This window comes from Sapajus apella, unplaced genomic scaffold, assembly GCF_009761245.1.
Source record: "Sapajus apella isolate SASKATOON/1434 unplaced genomic scaffold, GSC_monkey_1.0 scaffold8, whole genome shotgun sequence".
NCBI classification, from domain to species: Eukaryota; Metazoa; Chordata; class Mammalia; order Primates; family Cebidae; genus Sapajus; species Sapajus apella.
Window position 1 is genome coordinate 42,345,936 of NW_022436948.1, and position 24,242 is coordinate 42,370,177.

At 38.3% G+C, this 24,242-nt stretch overlaps 1 protein-coding gene across 1 annotated transcript in view; it reads right to left on the reverse strand.

Annotated features, from left to right (window-relative positions):
• The window catches only part of PROS1 (protein S), a 107,969-nt gene that overhangs the window by 52,479 nt on the left and 31,248 nt on the right, over window positions 1-24,242 (reverse strand). The window contains exons 2-3 of the mRNA XM_032276664.1: window positions 9,985-10,142; window positions 6,969-6,993 (exon numbers count right to left, since the gene is read on the reverse strand). Coding sequence (XP_032132555.1) covers window positions 6,969-6,993; window positions 9,985-10,142 — 183 coding nt within the window. The remainder of the gene's footprint in view (window positions 1-6,968; window positions 6,994-9,984; window positions 10,143-24,242) is intronic.

Below are 24,242 nucleotides of genomic sequence, written 5' to 3' on the forward strand. Positions count from 1 at the left end.
AAGGAAGGAAGGAAGGAAGGAAGGAAGGAAAGAGAAAGAAAGAAAGAGGAAGAAAGAAAGAAGGGAAGGAAGGAAGGAAGGAAGGAAAAGAAAGAAAGAAAGGAAGGAAAGAAAAAAAAAACCTGACCCTTTTAAGTTCTGGCGGTCAAGGCAGAACATCTTAGGAAAAGATCTTGCTACATATACCTTTACTTATATTTATCACCATTAGTTTTATTAACAATCAAACTGGTTTCCTTTTGCAGCTTGTTATAGATATCACTATCCTAGCTATCTTGATTTAGCAATCCTAAAAAATAGCTCGAACAGCCACTGACACCTAGACAAAGGTTGTATTGGACTCATAACGGAGCAAGAGTCAGGTAAATGTTTTATTTTTCCAAGAAAGTACTTTATATCCCTCTGTCTTTAGGTCACAGAAGAGGCACCACATAAAAGGCTGAATGTTTGCTTGCTCTGACTGGAGGAGCACAGAGCTGAGTTATTCATACTGCGCCCATTTCACAGTACATTATGACTGCTGGTCTTTGAAAAGCCCATCATTTGCTTTCAGAAAATACATATATATTCCTTTGTATCTCCATTTCCTCCATTTCTACTTTCATTCACCCTTTAGGCAATCATTCTAATGGATTTTTTTGTTTGGTTGGATTTTTTTTTTTTTGAGACAGACCCTCTGTCGTCCAGGCTGGGGTGCACTGTCACGAGCCTGGCTCACTGCAACGTTCGCCTCCTGGGTTCAAGTTATTCTTGTGCCTCAGCTTCCCGAGTAGCTGGGATTACAGGTCTTGCCACAACTCCTGGCTAATTTTTATATTTTCACTAGAGACAACGTTTCACCATATTGGTCAGGCTGGTCTCCAACTTCTGACCTCAAATGATCCGCTCTCCTCAGCCCTCCCAAAGTGCTGGGATTACAGGACTGAGTCACTGCGCCCAGTGGTTATGTGTATTTTTAAAATATTTTTTGTAAATGTTCTTAAAAATACATATTTACCATTTCATGTCCATGGTTTTTTCATGTGCATAAATGGTTTTGTATTATATATCATATTCTCTAACATTTGCCACCCAGCATTTTATTTTTATGATCAGTCCATGCTGCTACATGTAATTCATTGCTACTAACCACTAAGCGTTATGCCACAGTATGCAGCCACCATTGTGTAATTCTACCAATGACAGACATTCAGATTATCTCCAACTTTCTAGTCTACAAGAAGGTTTAAAGTACATCCTCATGCATGTCTCCTTAGCAGCTGCATAACAATTTCTTTGGAATAGATACCCAGGGGTGGCATTGTGGGATCATTAAGTAGGAATGTACTTAATGGCCTGCAGAGCTGCATTCTCACCAGTGGGGTATGAGGATTTCTACATCCTTGCTTTCTAATTTTTGCCAGACTAATAGTTAATAAAGTAATACCTCATTGTTTTTCTGATTTCTAAGGAGATGGAGCATATTTTCACGTCATTTTCAAAATCTGAAAGTTTTTTTTCTTTGAAAATTTTCCCCAATTTTTTTTTTTTTACCATTTTTCTATTGGTCCTTTTTTGTTTTTCCTGTGGATTTGAAGAAATTTAAACACTTATAAATATCATCTTTGGATATTTATATTTTTGATATTTATTTGACAGAGACAAATATGTCATTTGTCTCTTAATCTTACCATTCATGTCTCTCCTGTAAGATAAATTCTTAATTTTGTTATAATCAAATGTATTATTTCACTTTACAATTTGTGAATTTAAAATTTCCCTCCATGCCATCAGTCACAAAGATATTCCCTCATATTGTTTCTTTAATTTCATAGTTTTATTTTAACATTTTTGTCTTTATTCCACCTAGAATTCACCTTACATTTGGTGGTAATTAGAAACCCACATTTATTTTCCTGCTGATACCTGGCCACTCTTTGCAATACTGTCTTTAAATAATCCACAGTGACTGACAGTATCATCTTTATCAAATATTAGGTTGTCATGTATACATGAGCCATTCTCTAAACTCTCTGTTCAGTTTCATTAGTCTACATGTTCTGAAAATACCATATGGTTTTATTTCTATAGCTTTGTATTATTAATATTTGATGAGGTGTTTCTCTCCTTTTTATTTTAGACGTGTAGATTTTTATTCCCTCACTTAAATTTTAAAATGAGTTTGCTAAGTTTCTCAAAAATATTTTTTTAAAGAAGATTGTTCTGAACACATAAATTTGAGGATGGCCACACATAGTGGCCCACATCTATAATCCTAGCACGGTGGGATGCCCTGGCAGGAGGATTGCTTGAGCCTAGGAATTTGAGACCAGCCTGGGCAACATAGTGAGACCCCCATCTCTAAAAAATATATATATATAATATGATAAAACAAAATCAATTTGAGGAGAACTGATCACTTTATAGCATCACTCAATTCAAGATCATGAAATATCTTTCCATGGTTTTAATTCACTTTCTATGTCTTTGAGTATTAAAATTTTCTCCATAGGGTTTTTATGTGTTCTTAAGATATTTCTAGATATTTTATGGGATTTGCTGCTATTGTGAATGATATCATCTCTTTATTTTCTACTAGGCTATTGCTTACATAAAGAACTACTGTGGATTTTATAGGAGAGTCAGAATTATCTAGATAACTTATGTGTTCTAATATTTTGTCATGGATTCTATTTTTTCCAGTATTACATCAATTAAAAATAATGACAAGTATATATTATAGTTTATGATCTACAAAATCTCTGTTTTTCTTTCCTTATTGCACTGAATGTAACCTCCAGTACTTTTCTTTTTGATCTCAACCATAAAGGAACTATATCTAAAGTTTATCCATTAGGTATAATGTTTACTGTAGATTTTGTTCACTCTCTTTTTCTGTGTTTTTTTTCCTCTCTCTCTCTCTTTTTCCTTCCTGCCCTCTTTCCCTCCCTCCTTTCTCATGCCAATTTGCCCAAAACAATCCTATTTTATTCTTTTTGTGGCCGACATTTACCGTGTGCAGTATTAATCCTGAACTGAAGTGTAAAAATTTGGGAGATAAATTATATGGTTATTCTGCCTTTTCTTACCATCTTAGTTTGACCAAAGCTTTTATCACAACTAAGTAGTGAACTCTATCAACTGCTTTTTCTGTATGAACTGAGGTAATAATACACTTTTGGAGGTGGGGTCTTACTATGCTGTCCAGGCTGGTGTCAAACTCCTGGCCTCAAGTGATCCTCCCACTTCAGCCTCTTGAGCAGCTGGGATTACAGACATAAGCCACTGTACCCAGCTGATTTCCTGATGTTAAATCATCTTTAAATTTCTGGAATAATTCTACTTTATCATGATATTATTATGATATATGATAATATATCACACTTAAGATTGGGCTGAATATCATTTTATTTATAATTAATTCAGAAATCAAAAGGAATTCTATTTTTCTTTTCTTCTATTTCCTCACTGAAATTTTAAAATGAGTTTATTAAATGTTGTCCTTATTTGGTTTTGAAGTCAAGATTGCACCAGCCTCTTAGAATAAGTTCATTTTTTAGGACAATTTCTTAATAAGAGAAACATTAAAAATTTCTTAAAATTTGGAAGAGTTCTTTTGTAAAACCATCTGGATCTGGGTTTTGGGAGACATAGGAAGAGGGCTTTGGTTGCAGTTTTAACTTGTTTCATACTTGTTTGTATAACTAAGTTCTCTATTGCTTCCTGTGAAATTACAGATATTTGACATTTTTCTATAAACACATCCATTTTATGTAGGTTTCCGAATTTATTTGATATAGCTCTTTGTAATACTTATGATAATCTTTTTAGTCTGTGTTGAGAATATTTTCCCTTTCTATCTTCTACTCTGTGTATTGGCATTTCCTCCTTCTCTTTTTTGTTTTTCCTTGATTATCCTTACCGGATGTCAGCCTAACATACCAACGTTTTCAAAGAATGAGAATCTGCTCTTGTTAATGCTCACTTTTGTTTTTCTATTTCATTTATTTCTACCTCTGTTTTTGTTATTCCAAAGCTTCTCGTTACTCAGGGTTTGCTCTGGTGTACTTTTGGTATTTGTTTTCTCCATGGGAAAGTTCAGGTCATTTTTCAGATCGGTCCATTTGTTCTATCACTCGTGCCTTGTTGGTTAGAGCCTGACTCCCCACCACACACACCAGCAGGTCCGGCAGCCTTTCCTCTAGCCAGGCGTTTCCCACACTTCTTGTTGCTGTTCATTTTATTCTGTTATTATCAGTGCTTGGAATCTTATTGTTTCTTTAGAGAAAATTTGAAGGAAGGAAGTCAGCACTCTGAGCTAATTCACCAACTCGGCAGGAATTAGAAACTAAAAGTAATTTATTTATTTATTATGTTTTAATTTTTCTCTTATTTTTTGTCAACTCATGTAAAAAAAATTACTTCTAATGTTTATATTTAGGTTCAGAGTTTACCATTCTTCCCAGGAAGTTTTTCTCTCATTAACAGAAACATTCCCTCTATTAGGTGATACTAGCCCTATGGAAATGGTAATTATTTACTGTATTTCTTAAAAAAGAGAAGAACACAATTTAAAAGCTATAATGAAACCCAGAGTACTTATTTCCAAATCGCATGTTTTCAAGATAGTACATGCAATACGTAGACCAACTGAAGTGCTTTTTTAGCCCCTGAAAAGTGAGTCTAAATATTGGCCCAAATGTGTGGATTACAGTTCTTTATTTGGTGACCTTATCTCACTACAAGGATCTACCTGCATAAGCTGCTGTAGTTAGTAAAACTACTGTTACATTTACCAAAGAAAGAATTGTTTTGCTTTTCAAATTAGAGCCATCGGCCTATAGAATATACACATCAAGCCGGGCGCGGTGGCTCACGCCTGTAATCCCAGCACTTTGGGAGGCCGAGGCGGGTGGATCACAAGGTCAAGAGATCGAGACCATCCTGGTCAACATGGTGAAACCCCGTGTCTACTAAAAATACAAAAAATTAGCTGGGCATGGTGACGCGTGCCTGTAATCCCAGCTACTCAGGAGGTTGAGGCAGGAGAATTGCCTGAACCCAGGAGGTGGAGGTTGCGGTGAGCCGAGATCGCGCCATTGCACTCCAGCCTGGGTAACAAGAGCCAAACTCCGTCTCAAAAAAAAAAAAAAAAAGAATATACACATCAAATAACAAAAACAGTTTAAATTAGGAAATTTTTAAAAATTGTTTTTAACAGTGGAATTCACCACACATGCCTATATACAAATAAAAACCAAAATATGAAATTTAAATAAAAACAAATAATGAAAAGTAATTTTTGTTTTATATGATGGGTTAATTAAACAAGAATACATCTGAAGAAATTTTGACACAGTAAGTTATTTATGTACACACACTTATTTGATGATTTAAAAGCTCTGATGTTGGAAAATATAGTGCACACCTAAAACTACAGAACCTGGAAAGATAAACAACTTGCTTACCCTGACACAGCTGAAAGTTTTAGGTCTAAGGCTAGATCCCATATCTCGTGTTTTTGTTTTAATTTGTTTTGTTTTAAACTTTGTTTTTTTTTTTTTAACCATGTTTCCAAATGAGATACGCAAAGAGGAGAAAAAGTTGAGTGGGGCCAGAAAAGTGGAACTTAAGAGAAAGGCAAGGAGGAAAGAAAAATATTTTATCTAGAGAACTTCCCCAGAACACATAATGCTGTATTAAAATGGTGTTTATCTTTATGCAAATGTACTCTGATCAAAGGAATGTATCCTCTAGAGTGACGTGCCTGCAAAAACACAGCCTCATTACATGGCTTTACCAAAAGCAAGAGTTAACACTATATTTTTTCATGCACACATAATTTTTAATAGCCAAATACTGTCTATTTTTGTTATAAAATATTTGTTTCTATTTAAAATTAAAAAGCTGAAATAGTTTTGATAGACTATCTTTTCTACAGTTAAATAGTACAAATTTTTGTTTTTTGTTTTGAAAAGTGAGGAGTAACATGTAACTTCACAAAAGAAAACATCTTTTTCATGGATGTATATCTACATCCCACCGCCCTTTTAAAATACAGCAGCTAAGGCTGGGTAGGGTGGGTCATGTCTGTAATCCCAGCACTTTGGGAGGCTGAGGCGGGTGGATGCTTGAGGCCAGGAGTTCAAGACTAGCCTGGCCAACATGGCAAAGCCCAGTCTCTATTAAAAATACAAAAACTTGGCCGGGCGCGGTGGCTCAAGCCTGTAATCCCAGCACTTTGGGAGGTTGAGGTGGGTGGATCATGAGATCAAGAGATCGAGACCATCCTGGTCAACATGGTGAAACCCCGTCTCTACTAAAAATACAAAAAATTAGCTGGGCATGGTGGCGCGTGCCTGTAGTCCCAGCTACTCAGGAGGCTGAGGCAGGAGAATTGCCTGAACCCAGGAGGCGGAGGTTGCGGTGAGCCGAGATCGCGCCATTGCACTCCAGCCTGGGTAAAATGAGTGAAACTCCGTCTCAAAAAAAAAAAAAAAAAATACAAAAACTAGCTGGGTGTGGTGGCATATGCCTATATTCCCAGCTACTTGGGAGACTGAGACACGAGAATCACTTGAACCCAGGGAGGCAGAGGTTGCAGTGAGCCAAGGGCAGGCCACTGAACTCCAGCCTGAGCAACACAGCAAGACCCTCTCCACCCCGCACACAAAAAAAGGTCAACCCCTGAAAACTCATATGTTCACAGACTATGTCTTCCACCTCAATATAACTGAGCTTCAGACCAAGGGCTTCATGAGAAAGAAAAACATTAAAATTTAAAATGTCATGTGGTAATCAAAGAACTGTTCCAAATTTGTCAACATGTCTTACATAAAAGGTCAACAAAATTGCATATAAAGTGACATCTCAGCCCTAAGGATAATGAAATTATATTGGATAGAATAAATGGGTGGAGGGTTAGACAAGGACATATCTAAGTTCCCTTCCATTTCTAAGATTGTATAATTGAGATGTTTTGAACTTACCTAAGTATTTTGGATAAAAATAATCCTAGAAAGAAGAAAAAGAAAACATATCTTAGCAAACATAAATTTCATTATATAATTAAAACTTAATTTTATGTGTTTTTATATTAAAGATGCAAATAAATTACATATAACCATCATTTTCACATTATAATTTTTTATAGAGTAAAATATAACAAAAGAAAACAATAAAATTAAATAAATAAGATACTTAGGCTTAAAGCAATACTGATCAATTAATCATGTTTCAAAAGCTTCTAATCGGAAAACAGGCTCTATTTAAGACGGTAAATATACTCATACATGCCCTCTTTTTGTGTATCCTTTAATTTTTCCATAATGATTAGATCCATTTGAAACACTGTATGTCATAATGATCGCCAACACCACATTCAATGTTGAATCACAGTAACATACTCTTTTTTTCTTTCTGAGACAAGGTTTCTCTGTGTCACCCAGGCTAGAGTGTAGTGGCATGACCATGGCTTACGGTAGCCTCAACTTCCTGGGCTTAAGCGATCCTCCCCTCTCAGTCCCCCACGTAGCTGGAACTACAGGTACATGCCATCATGCATAGCTAATTTTTTGTTGTTGTGAATTATTGTGTTGGAGAAATTAGGTCTCACTATGTTGCCTAGGCTGGTCTCAAACTCCTGGGCTCAAGCGATCCTCCCAACTTAGCCTCCCAAAGTGCTGGGCTAACAGATGTGAGCCAATGTGCCCAGCTAACAGTGACATACTTTGAAGTGAATTAAAGTAGACATTTATCTTGTACGTCTATGTACATGTAATACCTTACTTACAAATTGGTTGTGTACCAAAAGTTTATCTGTAAATCAGCCATTTGGAGTAAAGAATGTGCTTTCTTAAAGGGAGAAAAATGTTTAAAATTTCTGACAGGAAGGTTCTCAGGCTGGACCACAAAAGCATTCTTAAGCCATAATATATCTCGTGTGTACCATTAACAGCACAAGAAACCTCACGACGAACCAGAATCTCTAAACAAAGACATACTCAATGTTACACTTAGTAAGTACCGAACATAAGGTCATCCAGAACTGAGTCAAAGGCCTCATTCTTTCCTCCTCTCACATGTAAACCTACACAATGGATAATGGGATTCAAAGGTGATGCTGTGACTGTCAACGGTGTGTATTAGAGACGTGGAGGCATAAGCAGTAGCGTGGGCACTGGAAACGTGGACTGTAGTATTCGGGATGTGGACAGTGAGTGGTCAGGTAGGGTTGAAAATGACCACACCTGTAATCACGAGAATCCTAACACAGTAACAAATGTTTGGCGGGGGTGGGGCGGGGGCACTGTGGTCACACATGTAATCCTAGCACTTTGGGAGACTAAAGTGTCTCACACACCTGTAGTCTCAGTGACTTACGAGGCTGAGGCGGGAGGAACACCTGAGCCAGGAGGGTCAGGGCTGCAATGAACCATGATCACACCACTGCACTCCAGCCTGGGTGACAGAGCAGGACCCTGTCTCACAAAAAAAAGTAACTTTTTTTTTTTTTCATTTCTTCCCTTTCTGTCTTGCTCTTTCTGTCACTTTTTTGTCTTCTATGAGACCAGTGTTAGAATTCGTGGAAGGGAGGAAGCACAGAAATGAGTTTTCCTTCCTCACTATCTTTCCTCCTCTGCATTGAGGCCTTCTCCCTCACTCCACTTTTGCTGCTAGAGGCTAAGGTGTAAGAATATATCTACGATGTTAGAAATACATTCTCAATATTAATGAGTGATGTACCAATACGGTATCTTGGGCAGATAGGCATGCCTTACAATATTCCAGAATAACAAAATAAAAATTAGAATAGATGGGGTAAAAAAAATAGGTAGAACAAGAATGGCAGAGTGTTGCTCATTACTGAAGGGGTGGAGCAGTTTGTATACTGAAATTTATTATGCTGTTCTCACTACTTTGATAACTATTTAAAATCTATTTAAAATTTCAATAACATTAGAAGGGACCGGGCGCAGTGGCTCATGCCTGTAATTCCAGCACTTTGGAAGGCTGAAGTGAGCAGATCACGAGGTTAGGGGTTTGAGACCAGCTTGACCAACATGGTGAAACCCTGTGACTACTAAAAACACAAAAATTAGCAGGGCATGGTGGCGTGCACCTGTAATCCATTACTCAGGAGGCTGAGGCAGGAGAATCGCTTGAACCTGGGAGGCGCAGGATACAGAGAGCCAGTCGTGCCACTGCACTCCAGCCTGGGTGACAGAGCAAGACTCTGTCTCAAATAATAACAGATGATATCTGCAAATGTGACTTAAAATCTTCCATGTAAGGTAGCAGTAGGCCGGACACAGTGGCTCATGCCTGTAATCTCAGCATTTTGGGAGGCCGAGGCAGACAGATCTTTTAAGCCCAGGAGTTTGAGACCAGCCTGGCCAACATGGCAAAAGCCCGACTCTACTAAAAATACAAAAATTAATCAGGCATGGTGGCACATGCCTGTAATCCCACCTACTCAGGTGGCTGAGGCACAAGAATCTCTTGAACACAGGAGGTGGAGGCTGCAGTGAGCCGAGATCCTCCCACTGCACTCCAGCCTCGGGAATAGAAAGACTCTGTCTCAAGAAATAAAAATAAAAATAAAATGCCAATGGAGAAATTTAATGAAGCATTGTGATAACAATCCAAACTAGCACACACACGCACGCTAATACTTCAGTCTTCCTTTCCCCTCCCCAACACTATCAAATTCTGGTTAGAAGAAAATATTTACAAACCATGAGATCAATATTATTTGCTGATAATGAGGTGTAAATGAACTATAATTTAGTCAGAACAAGCTGTTATCGGTGATCATGTCTGCCAAACAACCCCACTTTCCTTTGAAGGTACTCCCTCCTGAAGTGGAAGTGGTTATATGTGGAAGGTGATACACAAAATTGTTGACTTTAAAATGGAACACAAGGGAGCTCAGGCTGGAAATGTTTAGTCGGCTCTAGTGGCGTGTCCAAATGTGTGGACTTGATAGTTTCCATAGATGCTTACCGTTTCAGGGTCGTTTTCAAAGACCTCCCTGGCTTCTTCTTTATTGCACAGTTCTTCAATGCATTCTCTTTCAAGATTACCCTGTTTGGTTTCTTCAAGCATAGAATTTGCACGACGCTTCCTAATCAGGACTTGTGAAGCCTGTTGCTTTGACAAAACTGAAGGAAAAAAATAAGTTTCTATGAATTAAGCATTTCCCCATTTAAAATATATTGTTTTATTAAACAATAAGAGTTAAAATCGTTTTCTGCCTATGAATTGTATGACATTTAAAATCAGTATGATCGAACTAAGAAAAAAGGCAGATACAGAAGCACTTTGGTTAACAATTCAGAGAGCAGGCTTGCTGTGCAGCTGCAGCACTTGTATAAAGGTCTACACAAATGATCCAAGTTTACACTTGAGCATAACACACCAGATAATATTCAATGTTTCCTTCATCATGACTACATTGGAGAAAACATGCTGAGGCCAGGCTTGATGGCTCATCTTTGCAATTCCAGCAATTTGGGGGGCTGAGGCCAGAAGACCACCTGAACCCAGGAATTCAAACCCAGTCTGGGCAATAGAGCGAGACCCCATTTCTACAAAAAATTATATATATATAATTTTTTATATATAGATAATATATATACACAATTTATATATAGATAACATATTAAATTATATATTATAAAATTATATATAATTTTTATAAATTATATGTATAAATATATATATATATTTTATATATATATATATATTTTTTTTTTCTTTTTTTTCCGAGACAGAGTCTTGCTCTGTCACCCAGGCTGGAGTGCAGTGCATGATCTCAGCTTACCGCAACCTCCGTCTCCCAGATGCAAGTGATTCTCCTGCTTCAGCCTCCTGAGTAGCTGGGATTATAGGAGTGCGCCACCACATAAAAAAAAAACTTTAATTGGGCATGGTGTGTGCACCTGTAGTCTTTGCTACCTGGGAGGCTAAGGCGGGAGTGCTGCTTGAGCTAAGGAGTCCAAGGTTACAGTGAGCTGTGATCATACCACCTCACCCCAGCCAGTAAGACCCTCACTCTAAAAAACAAAAAAATCCAAAAAAAAGAGAAAAAACATGATGAAATGTCTATGTCAAAAGCCACAGTCCTAGCCAGGCCTGGTGGCATGTGCCTATAATCCCCCTATTCAGGAAACTGAGGCAAAAGAATCTTTTGGACCAGGAATCCAGAGGTTGCAGTGAGCTGAGATTGCGTCACCACACTGCAGCCTGGGCGATAGAACAAGACTCTATCAAAAAAAAAAAAAAAAAAAAAAAAAAAAGAAGCCATACCATCTTTAAAGCCAAAGTAGTAACTTTCTCGTTTTTAATGAAAAACTTTTGTGATCTCTGTGGAGATACAGAAATATAGGAGTACAGCTCAGTCAGCTGTTTGAGAGATACTTGATAGACTAACACATTTGGATATTCACAGAAACAGGAAAATAAAAATCCATAGAAAGAGAAAATTTTATGCAAAGCACAAAATACAGAAGGCAGAGAGAAAAAATTGATAACTTTGACTTCATAAAAATGTTTAAACAGTTGAACAGCAACAACAAAAATAACAAAGTTCAATATCAAGCAAAGACTGGAAGAAAATACTTAACAGTATATAGAATAGAAAAAATAGCACCCAGATAAGCTGACCAATACAGAAATGCTTTTTATTTATGGTTGTATATAAAACAACTTTTAAAATATAAACAAAACAAACTATAAAGAAAACAATACAAACAATCATACAAACCATCACTATAGAGAAAAAAAGGGCATAAATATAATAAAATGTTCAAATAAAACTATTTTAAGAATTATATTTTTGTATATTAGACTGGCAAAACTTTAAAACACTGATAATATCGATTATTGGTGAGAGTAAGGGAAACGTGTGTTCTTGTACACTGGTAGTGGGGCATAAACTGGCAGGTTTTATTTGAAGTTAATTTGGTAAAATTTAAAGTACATACGCTCTTCAACTCAATGACTCTGCTTCTAAGTATGTCCTACATATAGGCCCATGTGCTAGAAAAAATAGAATTATTTATTGAGACACTGTTTGTGAGATCAAAAAATTTTAAATGACTTAAATATTTATCAACAAGAGCACAGGAGCAGGCATGGTGGCTCATGCCTGTAATCCTAGCAGTTTGTGAGGCCGAGGCAGGAGGATCACTTGAGCCTGTGGGGTTCAAAGGCTACAGCGGCTATGATCACACCACTGGACTCCAGCCTGCATGACAGAGCAAGACCCTGACTTAAAAAAAAAAAAAAAAGACTGCCGGGCGCGGTGGCTCACGCCTGTAATCCCAGCACTTTGGGAGGCCAAGGCGGGTGGATCACGAGGTCAAGAGATCAAGACCATCCTGGTGAACATGGTGAAACCCCGTCTCTACTAAAAATACAAAACATTAGCTGGGCATGGTGGCGCGTGCCTGTAATCCCAGCTACTCAGGAAGCTGAGGCAGGAGAATTGCCTGAACCCAGGAGGCAGAGGTTGCCATGAGCCGAGATCGCGCCATTGCACTCCAGCCTGGGCAACAAGAGCGAAACTCCGTCTCAAAAAAAAAAAAAAGAAAAAAGAAAGGACTTGCCAAAGCAGAAGTTTAAATGTAATGTCTAAACAAATAAATTGTTTGGGTTAGATTTATAACCCTATCTCTTGCTATCTTTATCATGTTCATTAAAGTAGAAATTAAATAAAGGCAGTATGTATATAAAAGATGGCACTTTGTGATCGTCTATCCGCCAAGTGTGTTATTGACTGATCAAGGACAGTCCTGTCAACAATGAAAGAGCCATACTTGGGCAATTATCTCATTTATTTTAAGTAGTTTTATGCATGCTACTTAGTTACAAATACAGCACAAATTTGGACTTTTTGAACTTCACAGCAAATATGTGATTCTTTCTGGGGAAAACAACACTTTCATTGAAGGGTGAATACAATTGATTGAATTTTTTGAAAGAAGGCTAAATGCACTTAGGGAAAAAAGCACCATAAATATTCACCTCTTGGCCTTTTTTCCTTACAGAATACTAACTTTTGGAATTGGGAGTTTGATAGTGATTTTTAAGAACATCTCCTTCTCCATATGGGTCTCCACTAAAGGATACACGCCAAATGTAATAACACTTACTGTATCATGCTTGTGAAAGCAAAGGTCTAAATCACCCAGGGATAGTCAAAGTTTTCGAGTTCTTAGAAATGCCCACTTAAGTTTATAAAAGTAAACATAGAAAACTTTATTATTTAAGAGAGGATAAAACTCAGATAAAGAGTATGCAACATATTTTCCCATAATTGTAAATAAACAACAAAACTACAGCTAGATCATAGGCATTCCAACTCTCAGACCTGCAATCCATTAATCATTGTTTGCAGCTTTTCAAAAATCAGGAAGTTTTATTGTCTCTATTGTTGAGAGAAACATTAGAAAATAAACTGCTAGGCTGGGCACAGTGGCTCACACCTGCAATCCCAGAGCTTTGGGATCTCTTGATTACGAGGTCAAGAGATTGAGACCATCCTGGAAAACATGGTAAAGCCCCATCTTTACTAAAATTACAAAAATTAGCTGGATGTGGTGGCGCACGCCTGTAGTCCCAGCTACTCAGGAGGCTGAGGCAGGAGATCGCTTGAACCCAGTAAGCAGAGGTTGCAGTGAGCCAAGATTGCACCACTGCACTCCAGCCTGGTGACAGAGCGAGACTCCATCTCGAAACAAATTAAATAAATAATAAAAATTAATAAATAAGAACTGTTATACCTCTGTCTTAAGAGGAAATTAAGCTAACACAAAATTTTGTCTAAATATATTTGCACCAAATTTGGATTTCATCTAGTTCAGCCCAACAATGCTTTAAATTGGTGTGATACATAATTATGTTCAAAGCGTGAATTAATTCTTTCACTTGATATTCACACAATGAAATAAACTATAAGACAGAATTATCATCCCTATTTTCCTATTGAAGAAATTGAAGTTGAGAGAGAGTGACATGATTTGCTACAAGTTGTGCTAATGGGATTCAAATATACCCATCTTGTTAGCCCCGTGCTCCTTTCTTCTGTGTATTCTGCTACTCAAATGTCTATGATGGACCTGATTTAATTATTTTCATTTTACATATTTTTATTTGGAAGTGTATTTATCAGTACAGTGAAACTAAATTATCAGTACAGTGAAACTAAATTATAGAGACACTGTCATTAGTTTAGCTATAATTACTTTATTATAAATGAAAGACATGGTAATTAATATATGATGTAAGATTTTAGAACTTCAGTGGAATGGGCAGCTTCACGTTGATGCCATTTCAACAGTGAATTATTTCAGTCTGCCTACTTTCCAAGAAGGTCACCATCTCTAGAACTACTTTGGTGCCTCCATAATCTGAGAGAAGACCTTAACTCCAACTTTCACACTGACTTCTTGAATCCCTTTCCTTTAGGGCCCAATCCAACAGCAACTACCATTTGCTTTCAATACTTTTCCTGAGAAGTTTCTGGAAGCATGATGCCTTCTTTGGTTGCGGTTTTGGCTGCACTTCTTTCAACCAAACAATACTCGGTCAAAGAACAGAAGACGCATTCCACGTGTTTGTTCTCCCGCAACTCCCGCTGCCACAGCTCATACTCTGCTCTTGCACAACTGCCAAGAGCTGATTTTAATTTTTGTAAAAGTAATTATGTGGTCGTGCAGTGGATAAGGTTGCTGTCTTAAATAATCAGCTGTCCTTTACAAAATAAACCCATCCATCTAAGAAAATGGCTTTCGAAACAGTCTACTGCTTCTTGCCAGAAAGATACAAACAGGACTTCATGACCCAACTTAACACTGCAGGACTGTGGGATGAGACAAGCGTGGGGTTTGAAGTGCTTTCACCAGTTGGCTCAAAGCCCTTCTGCCCAAAAACATTCACCCCACTGACATGCAGGGAATATCTAAAAAGTTCCATTATTTACCGTAATAACCATGACATATAAGTATATAAATGCTGTCTTACATTATGTCCTTTAATCCTAATCATAACCATTCTAAGTAGGTTGAAATTTTCCATCTTATATACACGAATAAGCTTAAACTTAGAGTTGAGTTAATTTTACCAAGTTCCCACCGCTGAGAACACAGACAACCAGCATCCAAAGCCTGTTCTGTTTTGTATTAGCACACTGTCCCTTAATCATTTGTTTCACTTGTTTGTATTAAGAAGCGTCTCAAGAAAGTCCTTGTTAAAAACCCAACTGTGTTGCTTGAGAAGTGTTACATTCAGATTCAAAATTTTAGGTTATCCTGTGAAGTTTATGAGTCTTTCAAGATAAGAAATACAACTGAGTCAGCTTGATTTTTTTAACTTATCTGAGTCACTCCTTCTTCAAAATCATGACCAAAACACATGGAACGATTGTGACAGTAATAAAACCTGTGTGCAAAGATGAGCTGGAATTGTCTTTGAAACTGTATTCACAGCCTTCAAATATTCTCTTCACGTCGGAGGTAAATCTTTCTTTTTTTTTTTTTTTTTTTTTTGAGACGGAGTTTCGCTCTTGTTACCCAGGCTGGAGTGCAATGGCGCGATCTCGGCTCACCGCAACCTCTGCCTCCTGGGTTCAGGCAATTCTCCCACCTCAGCCTCCTGAGTAGCTGGGATTACAGGCACGCACCACCATGCCCAGCTAATTTTTTTGTATTTTTAGTAGAGACGGAGTTTCACCATGTTGACCAGGATGGTCTCGATCTCTTGACCTCGTGATCCACCTGCCTCGGCCTCCCGAAGTGCTGGGATTACAGGCTTGAGCCACCGCGCCCGGCCAATCTTTCTTTTTTGAGTGTAAATTTGATTGACTTATCTTCAAAAAGTAATTTATTGTTATCGGTTTCATAAAAGCACCTGTAATGACAGAGATGCTAGCACTGCCTCTGCTAACAAGCAGACTTCCCACCAGTCAATAGAGCTCCATCTTGTCAAGGGGAAGTCCCTTCCTCAGGTCCCTTTCGCCCTGCAGGTGTCCAGACATGCCACCCTCTGTTCAAGGAGGGCAGGACCAAAGACCTCCAGGTTGTCCAAAATTGATGGATCAGGTAAGGATGAGACAGCACATGGAGGGACATCCAGTCTTTAGGATAGCTTATCCTCTGAAGCTCTTCCATTTGGCTCCCTTGCTTCTTTGCAAAGACAGTTCTCACTTTCTTCCCACCAAAAGCTCATCTCTCTTCTAGTTCCCTTTTCTGTCTCTCTTTTCCCTAGGCTCTCCTTATTTGGCATCCCAAAAATGAAAAATTGCCCTTGAAAGAAGGTTTCTGAGAAAAGAGTCTGTGGCTAGCATTTTGGTCGGCCGAAGGTTTTTATCTTTGTTTGGGCTTCAGTGTTGGATGAGATGAGGGAAGACGGCTTTCACTTTGGAAACACAGAGAACCACTAGATAATACTTTGAGATATAACTGTACTTCACACATCTCACTTGTTGAAATGGCATATTTTATTTAAACCAAGACTGAGGCTGGGTGCTACGGCTCACAGATGTAATCCCAACACTTTGGGAGGCTCAGGCGGGAGGCTCCCTTGAGCCAGGAGTTTTAAATCAGCCTGGGCATCACAGGGAGACACCATCTCTACAAAAAACACTTAAAAAGTAGCTGGCCATTGTGGTGCATACCTGGAGTCCCAGCTACTTGACAGGCTGAAGCTGAAGGATTGCTTAAGCCCAGAAGGTTGAGGTACAGGGAGCCCTGAGTGTGTCACTGCGCTCCAGCCTAGGTGACAGCACAAGACCCTGTCTCAAAAAAAAAAAAAAAAGAAAAAAAAGTCTTGTTGTATTTGACCGGAGCGTAGAAAGTTACCACAAGACAAAAGTATGCCAGATTGCAGGGTCATTTATTATGCCGGCGACCACAGAGGACTCACGTCTCTCCAACCTGTGGCGGCAAAAGGAGGGTGCCACGATTTTTTATACCCGAAAAACCACCTTGGGAGTGGGGGTGAGGGGCGGGGATGGGGATGATAAGGTTTCGGACATTTCAAGGGCTAGGGGATTCTGTGATTCACCTCAGTGGTTTACAGAAGTCAAGATATACATTTGTTTACACATCACAGATTTTAGCAGTTACTGATAAGAAAAGGTAAGCAGCTTTACATAGTTTTGAAGAACAAACTAGCAGTTCTATTTACAGAGGCCAAGGACAGTAGTTATTGTGAGGAGAATGGGGCAGCCATTTCAACTTATCTAAAAACAGTTTTGCATTTTATAAAATAGTTTTGCTCTGGTTCTGGCTCTAGGCCAGCACAATATCACAGTCTGAGAAAAAAGAATTGCATATATTATTTTTAATGTTAGTTAATAATGGGCCAGCCATGGTGGCTCACACCTGTAATCCCAGCACTTTAGGAGGCCGAGGTGGGGTGATTGCTTGAGGTCAGGAGTTCAAGACCAGCCTGGCTAACATGGTGAAATGCCATCGCTACTAAAAATACAAAAAGATATCCAAGAATGTTGGTGGGCACCTGTAATCCCAGCTACTCAGGAGGGTGAGGCAGGAGAATCGCTTGACTCTGGGAGGTGGAGGCTGCAGTGAGCCGAGATCACGCCACTACACTCCAGCGTGGGCGACAGAGCAAGACTCCATCTCAAAAAAAAAAAAAAAAGCTAGTTAATAATGGTAAAAAATGGCTGTATATTCAAAAATGTATTTAAATAATTACATTAACTATAAAATACTTTAATCATTTTTCATAAAGATTTCTACCACAGAAAATTTCCAATTGGGGGAAGGAAGCAATTTAAAAAATGTGAAGGTTGCCAGGATTAAGGAAAACCCAAAGACAGATTTTTATGCAGGAATTCCCCACCTATTATTACTTTTCTCTAGATTTTACATTTTGTATCATATTCAGGATTATGCTGCTGAGCAACAGTTCCTTCTCACACTGTGTGAAGGACTGGAATGGGTTAAAGAACATTCTGTGATGATTAACTATATCCAGGTCTTTTTGAACGACTGAGCAAATACTGACTGATAAGAAATACTTTAAGAGAATCAAAGATCCTAAGAGATAAGTCCAGATAAGAATTTAAATCCGGGAAAGAAAAAGAGGAAGTAATCCGTGAATGAAATGTTGCACATATAAAAGTGAGTTCTAAAACAGTCAGGATAGAGAAGTGTGGGCGGACATTTATTTAGAAGTAGAAAAGCTACTGGTGGAATTTAACAAAAAATGTGACCTTTGACCCTCCATTCTGGAACAGATCAATGAATGAGTGCAGAAGCAATGCCTGAACTGTTTAGCGACAACAGAGTGAAACGGATCTCTCCTTACTCCAAGATTTAAAAATAACTTCAATTTACAGCCCCTATTCTAGGAACAAAAAAGTCACTCTGTCATTGTTTCCACAGATTAAAACCTTTGATTTAACTAGACAGAGAAAGCAGTAAACCTTAGTTATTCCCTCCAAACAGAAAATATCTCTACTCAAATGATAGACTAGGCAGCTTCCTTACCCAGAAAAAACTTACGCTGGCCATTTCTTTGATTTGATTTGTTTGTTCTCTGTGAGTGACAAAGGAAGATACTTCATTGAAGGGATCCAGGAGCTCAGATGTTGGCGAGGTATAAAGAAGGAATTTCCTACAAGCTCCATTTTTTTTTCTCCTGACTACTAGATTGCAAACTGGTTATGCTTCCTAATGCTACAACAGAAGGTCTTTTCCGTGACCCGCGCAAGATATTCCCATACAAGTTTCATTATCTTTTTTATCTCATCCCCACTAGGACCCCAAAACATCATCTAATTTTGACATCATGCACCAAGAAGTTACTGCACAGAAAATGTTTTGTTTTTGTTCTGTTCGACCTATTTTGTTACAATGACATCAATATTATTAGTTCTCTGGCCTGGGTCTGTATGTTTGGAAAAGCAACAAGCAAAATGTTCTCAAACTATATTTTTTTTTTTTGAGACAGTCTCACTCTGTCACCAGGTGCCAGACTGGAATGCAGTGGCCCAGTCTCGGCTCACTGCACCGTCCACCTCCCAGGTTCAAGCGATTCTCCTTCCTCAGCCTCCCGAGTAGCTGGGGATTACAGGTGGCTGCCACCATGCCTGGCTAATTTTTTGTATTTTCAGTAGAGGCAGGGTGTCACCATGTTGGCCAGACTGGTCTCGAACTCCTGATATTGTGATCCACCCGCCTCGGCCTCCCAAAGTGCTGGGACTACAGGCATGAGCCAGCAGCCCAACCATTCCTGGATGTTTTTAAAGGCAATAGTAAAAGAATTCTCCTAATTTTGCAGTATCCCACTTCTTGCCATAGCCCCTAGATCTAGGAAATAAGCGAGTCTGAAGGTGTGCTTAGAGGCTTAGAAGGACTCCAGATCTCAATGGCTTTCCTTTGCCTCTAAGATATAATTTATTTTTTAAAGTGCTTATTTGCAAGTGAGATAATTTGGAATATTGCTATATCATCAAGTAAGTGTTTCTAATTCAATGGTTTCTACCAGCATCTCAGAACTCTCTGTCGAATAAACAAAAGGCTTTAAGACACAATCTAAATAACAGTGAAATAAAACAATAACTCATTAAGGACAGACGAGAACATCATTGGATAAGGAATCGAGGAAAAAATAAAAATAAAACACATAACAAGGAAAGGGGCAGTTAACATAGAAACTCAAGTCCACATTTAAAAAAAAAAATGAGCTACAGACGAAATTAAAAAAACTACCTGGTTTTTTTTTCCAGTAGGAAAAATGATAAAATAAGCATTTTTGTTGTTGTTGGCAAGGCATTATGGACTGAATGTGTGTCCTCCCCTCCCCCAAATTCATATGCTGGAGCCACACCCAGAGTGGCTATATTTGGAGATAGGTCCTTTAAGGAAGTAATTAAGACTAAATGAGGTCATCATGTGACCCCTCCCCCCGTAAGATTCGTGTCCCATAAAGATGGCAACAATAGACACAAAGGACTATTAAAGGGGGAAGAGAGGGAAGGGGAAAGAGCTGAAAAACTAACTGTTCTGTGCTATGCTCAGTGTTTGGGTGACAGGATCATTTTGCCCCAAATCTGAACATCATGTAATGTACCCATGTAACAGTATCTCACGAATCCAAAATAAAAGTTGAAATTATATGAATAAGTAAATATAAAATAATAAATACAAAAGCAAAAATAATAATAATAAAGATGAGTGTCAGGCCAAGTGCGGTGGCTCATGCCTGTAATCCCAGCACTTTGGGAGGCCGAGGTGGGCAGATCACGAGGTCAGGAGATTAAGACCATCCTGGCTAACACAGTGAAACCCTGTCTCTACTAAAAATACAGAAAAAAAAAATCAGTGGGGTGTGGTGGCACGCGCGTGTAGTCCCAGCTACTCAGCAGGCTGAGGCCGGAAAATTACTTGAACCTGGGAGGCGGAGGTTGCAGTGAGCCAAGATCATGCCACTGCACTCCAGCCTGGGCAACAGAGTGAGACTCGGTCTCAACAACAACAAAAAGATGAGTGTCCTCATAAGAAAGGACTCAGGGGAGTTCTCTATAGCTCTCCTGTGTGTTCTCTACCTCCTGCACACACATCAAGGAAAGGTCATCTGAGAACTCGGCAAGAAAGCAGTCATTTGCAAAGCCAGAAAAATGCCTGCAGCAGAAACTGAGTTGACTGAGCCTAATGTTGTACTTTCCAGACTTCAGAACTGCGAGAAAATCCATTTCCATGGTTTAAGCTGCAAAGTCTGGGTTGTTTTGTCATAGCAACCTGAGCAGACTAACACACAAGGCAAGTAAGTCATGGACTATTTCTAGCTGCTCTGTAAAGGCATAGAAAGCGATGCTTACGGTTAATGATGGCAGACAGTATTTATGTCTTCTCCCTCTGGGACCACATGAAAATGATATTAAGGTAAATGTTTGTAAACATTTTAAGGATTAAGAGAACTTTTAAAAACATGTTTTTTGTTTAAAAAAAATAACAGTTGACAGCATGGGAGGGGTCACTATTAGATAAGTTATTTCAACAAATTCTCCAAGCTGGAAGCCTGACGAAAACCTGTGGGTAAATAAACAAGTGAGAGGAAGAGTTGATCCGATAAACACACTCAGAGTTACGATGGAAGGACGAACCCTTTTGCCCAAAGACGCCTCAGAAAGACCTTAAGACAGCATTAGCAGGAGGGTGGGAGAAGGCAACTGGAAGCTAGTAGATTAATTTGAAAGTCCCAGGCCGGGCGTGGTGGCTCACGCCTGTAATCCCAGCACTTTGGGAGGCCGAGGTGGGTGGATCACGAGGTCAAGAGATCGAGACCATCCTGGTCAACATGGTGAAACCCCGTCTCTACTAAAAACACAAAAATTCAGCTGGGCATGGTGGCGTGTGCCTGTAATCCCAGCTTCTCAGGAGGCTGAGGCAGGAGAATTGCCTGAACCCAGGAGGCGGAGGTTGCGGTGAGCCGAGATTGCGCCATTGCACTCCAGCCTGGGTAACAAGAGCGAAACTAAGCCTCAAAAAAAAAAAAAAAAAAAAAAAAAAAAAAAAAAAAAAATTTGAAAGTCCCCTAACGACCCACCAACAATAGTTTCCCCATCCCAATGTACATGAAGCAATATAATCAGACTGGGCACAATAACCATCCACTGTATACATATATGAAAAAAAAAACTAATAAATGTATAGAGAACTACGTAATAACTCTCCCATTTGAAAGAAAGACTAACATGAAACCAGATAAATACATAAAACTGTAGAAGAAACCTGTACCTGCCACCTAAAACCAACCCAGTTTTGCTGTTTGTATATGAAAAGACCACAAAGAGTCATCAGAAATATGGAAGAAAATATTAATAGCTACCGGTAACATAAAAAAGAAAGACCAAGAATACTCACTTGAGAAAAAACAGATAATTCAGAAAAAAATAATTTTAAAAACAAACTGAAAAGTAAGATGAATATCCTTATACTGTCTTAAGAAGACAATGCATTCATGAAAGAAGAGGACAAAAGTAAAGTCAAAGAAATTTCAAGAAATTTACTGTATGATGGTTAAAATAGTAGTGTTGAGAGAAAAAGTTGACTCCTTCTTGTGCCATGTGAGTGTGGGAGGCCCAGGTTTGTCTCATGGGTGGGGAAGGGGGGGGGGGGGGGGGAAGGGGGGTAGAGAAAGAAAAGTTGCGGAAATCTAAAATCTAGAGAAAGATTTCAAAAAGGTGGAAAACATGAGTCAAAGTCATAAAGGATCAATTCTGGAAAAGTTTCAGAAGGAGAGAACAAAAGCTACGGAGGAAGGAAATTGTTATACAAATAAGTGTAGAACATTTTCCAAAGCTAGTAAGAAATGATAGTCTTCATAGAAAGAGGGTTTACTGAGTGCTAAATCCAAATGAGTGGAAAGAAAGCCAATTGAGACATAGTATGATACAATTTTAAACATCTGGTACCAGAGAAGCTCCAGAATCAACCAATGCTAAGAATAAGCTTCGGATTAATTATACAACGCCACCCGTTCAGAATAACAAAGCAGTTGAAGTCTCTGTCTCTTTTTTTCTGTTATCGGAAGGTAAGAAGCCAAGATTCTACGCTTCAAAATAAAACCTGAAAACTGCTCCCTAAAGATAGGAATGACATTGTGAGGGAAGGTTCCCTGTGTGGATGTGGGATGATTCCAGTAACTCCAAACCTTATCTCACTTAAAGTTTGGGAGAAAGCCAGTAAAGCAACTAGAAAGAGTTATTTCAAAGAGAAATGCACCTCCCCCTCACCCCACCCCACCTTACCTGGGCAATGCCTTTGCAGAATTTTCACATAGGCACCTAAATAGAGGCCTGGCTGTTGATACATGTGCCCAATTATAGGACTGATAACAAGCTTCCCAATTAAGACAGAGTCCTGTTAGGGAAACAGACATAAACAAAAACAGAAGAACTCATGCCGACTACATAGTTTATCCAGCTTACTTAGGACTTTCTTCAAAAAGTATCAACTAACAATCAAAGATCATAAGATATTTGCATACAGTTAATAGCATGGAATAAATGGACAGGAATTACCCAAAAGAAATAATTGAAGACACAGAAGATAACTTTTTAAAATGTGTACCTAATATCCTAAACAAATTTGAGAGGCTTGGGCATCCGTAAAAAAAAGTAGGCTATAATGAAAAAGAAAAAATTAGATAACTGAAGTATGATTGAAACAAGAAGTTAATGGATGAACTGAAAAGCAGAATGGGCCATGCTAGATTTCAAGTAACATTAAAGATAAAGTTAAGAAAATCTCCCGTTATAGAGAGAAAATTATAAATAAATGTAAAATTGGAAGAAAAATACACAATAAAAAGATTCAGAATCAATATAAGTTTTGGAGATAAAATAAGGGAGGGAAGGAAATAATTAAAAATAATATTTTTCATAAAAAAAAAAAATTTTTAAATTCCTAATTAGTTAATAGAGATAAGGCTTCAAAGTATATTCATTTTTTGACCAAGACAAATGTGGAGAAAATCTACAGATAAGACCTTTTGGAAAAATTTTAGAACTTCCAAAATAGAGACAATGTCCTTAAATCCTACAGACAGAAAAAATCATGTTACTGTCAAACTGAGATAGAATTGGAGAAAAGGGGATGAATAAATTTAATCACCTTTCACATTGGGGGCTGCAACAGTAAAGTTACTAAAAGAAAAAAACGGAAAGCAAAATATGGAAGGAGGGACCTATGGGAAATTAATACTATTCTAATTAAGGCCCAGCTATTTAGTATCCTCTACAGCTTCAGATAGAACTTCTATAATCTTCACATTTATTTTATTTAAAATAGTTATACCAACCACAACCTGATAAAGATAATACAGAAAAGAAAATACATAAACTGATCTGACAGGAATATACTGGCCAAATTCTAAATAAAATATTGGTCACTTTAATATAATAATGGATCAAGAAAAACCCACAACCTGACCAAGTAGATGTTATTCTAGAAATATAAGAATAATTAGATGGTATAGAGTAAGTCCAACATCAAATTAGTCCAACATCAATTGGGAAAAAAACCCAGAAAACATTTCTTACATAAGAAAAATTAACAATAGAAGTTAATAGCATGGAATAAATGGACAAGAATTACTTGGGCAGGGGCAGTGGCTCACACCTGTAATCCCAGCACTGTGGGAGGCCAAGACAGGAGGATCATCTGAGGTCAGGAGTTCAAGACCACCATCCTGGCCAACATGGTGAAACCCCATCTCTACTAAAAATA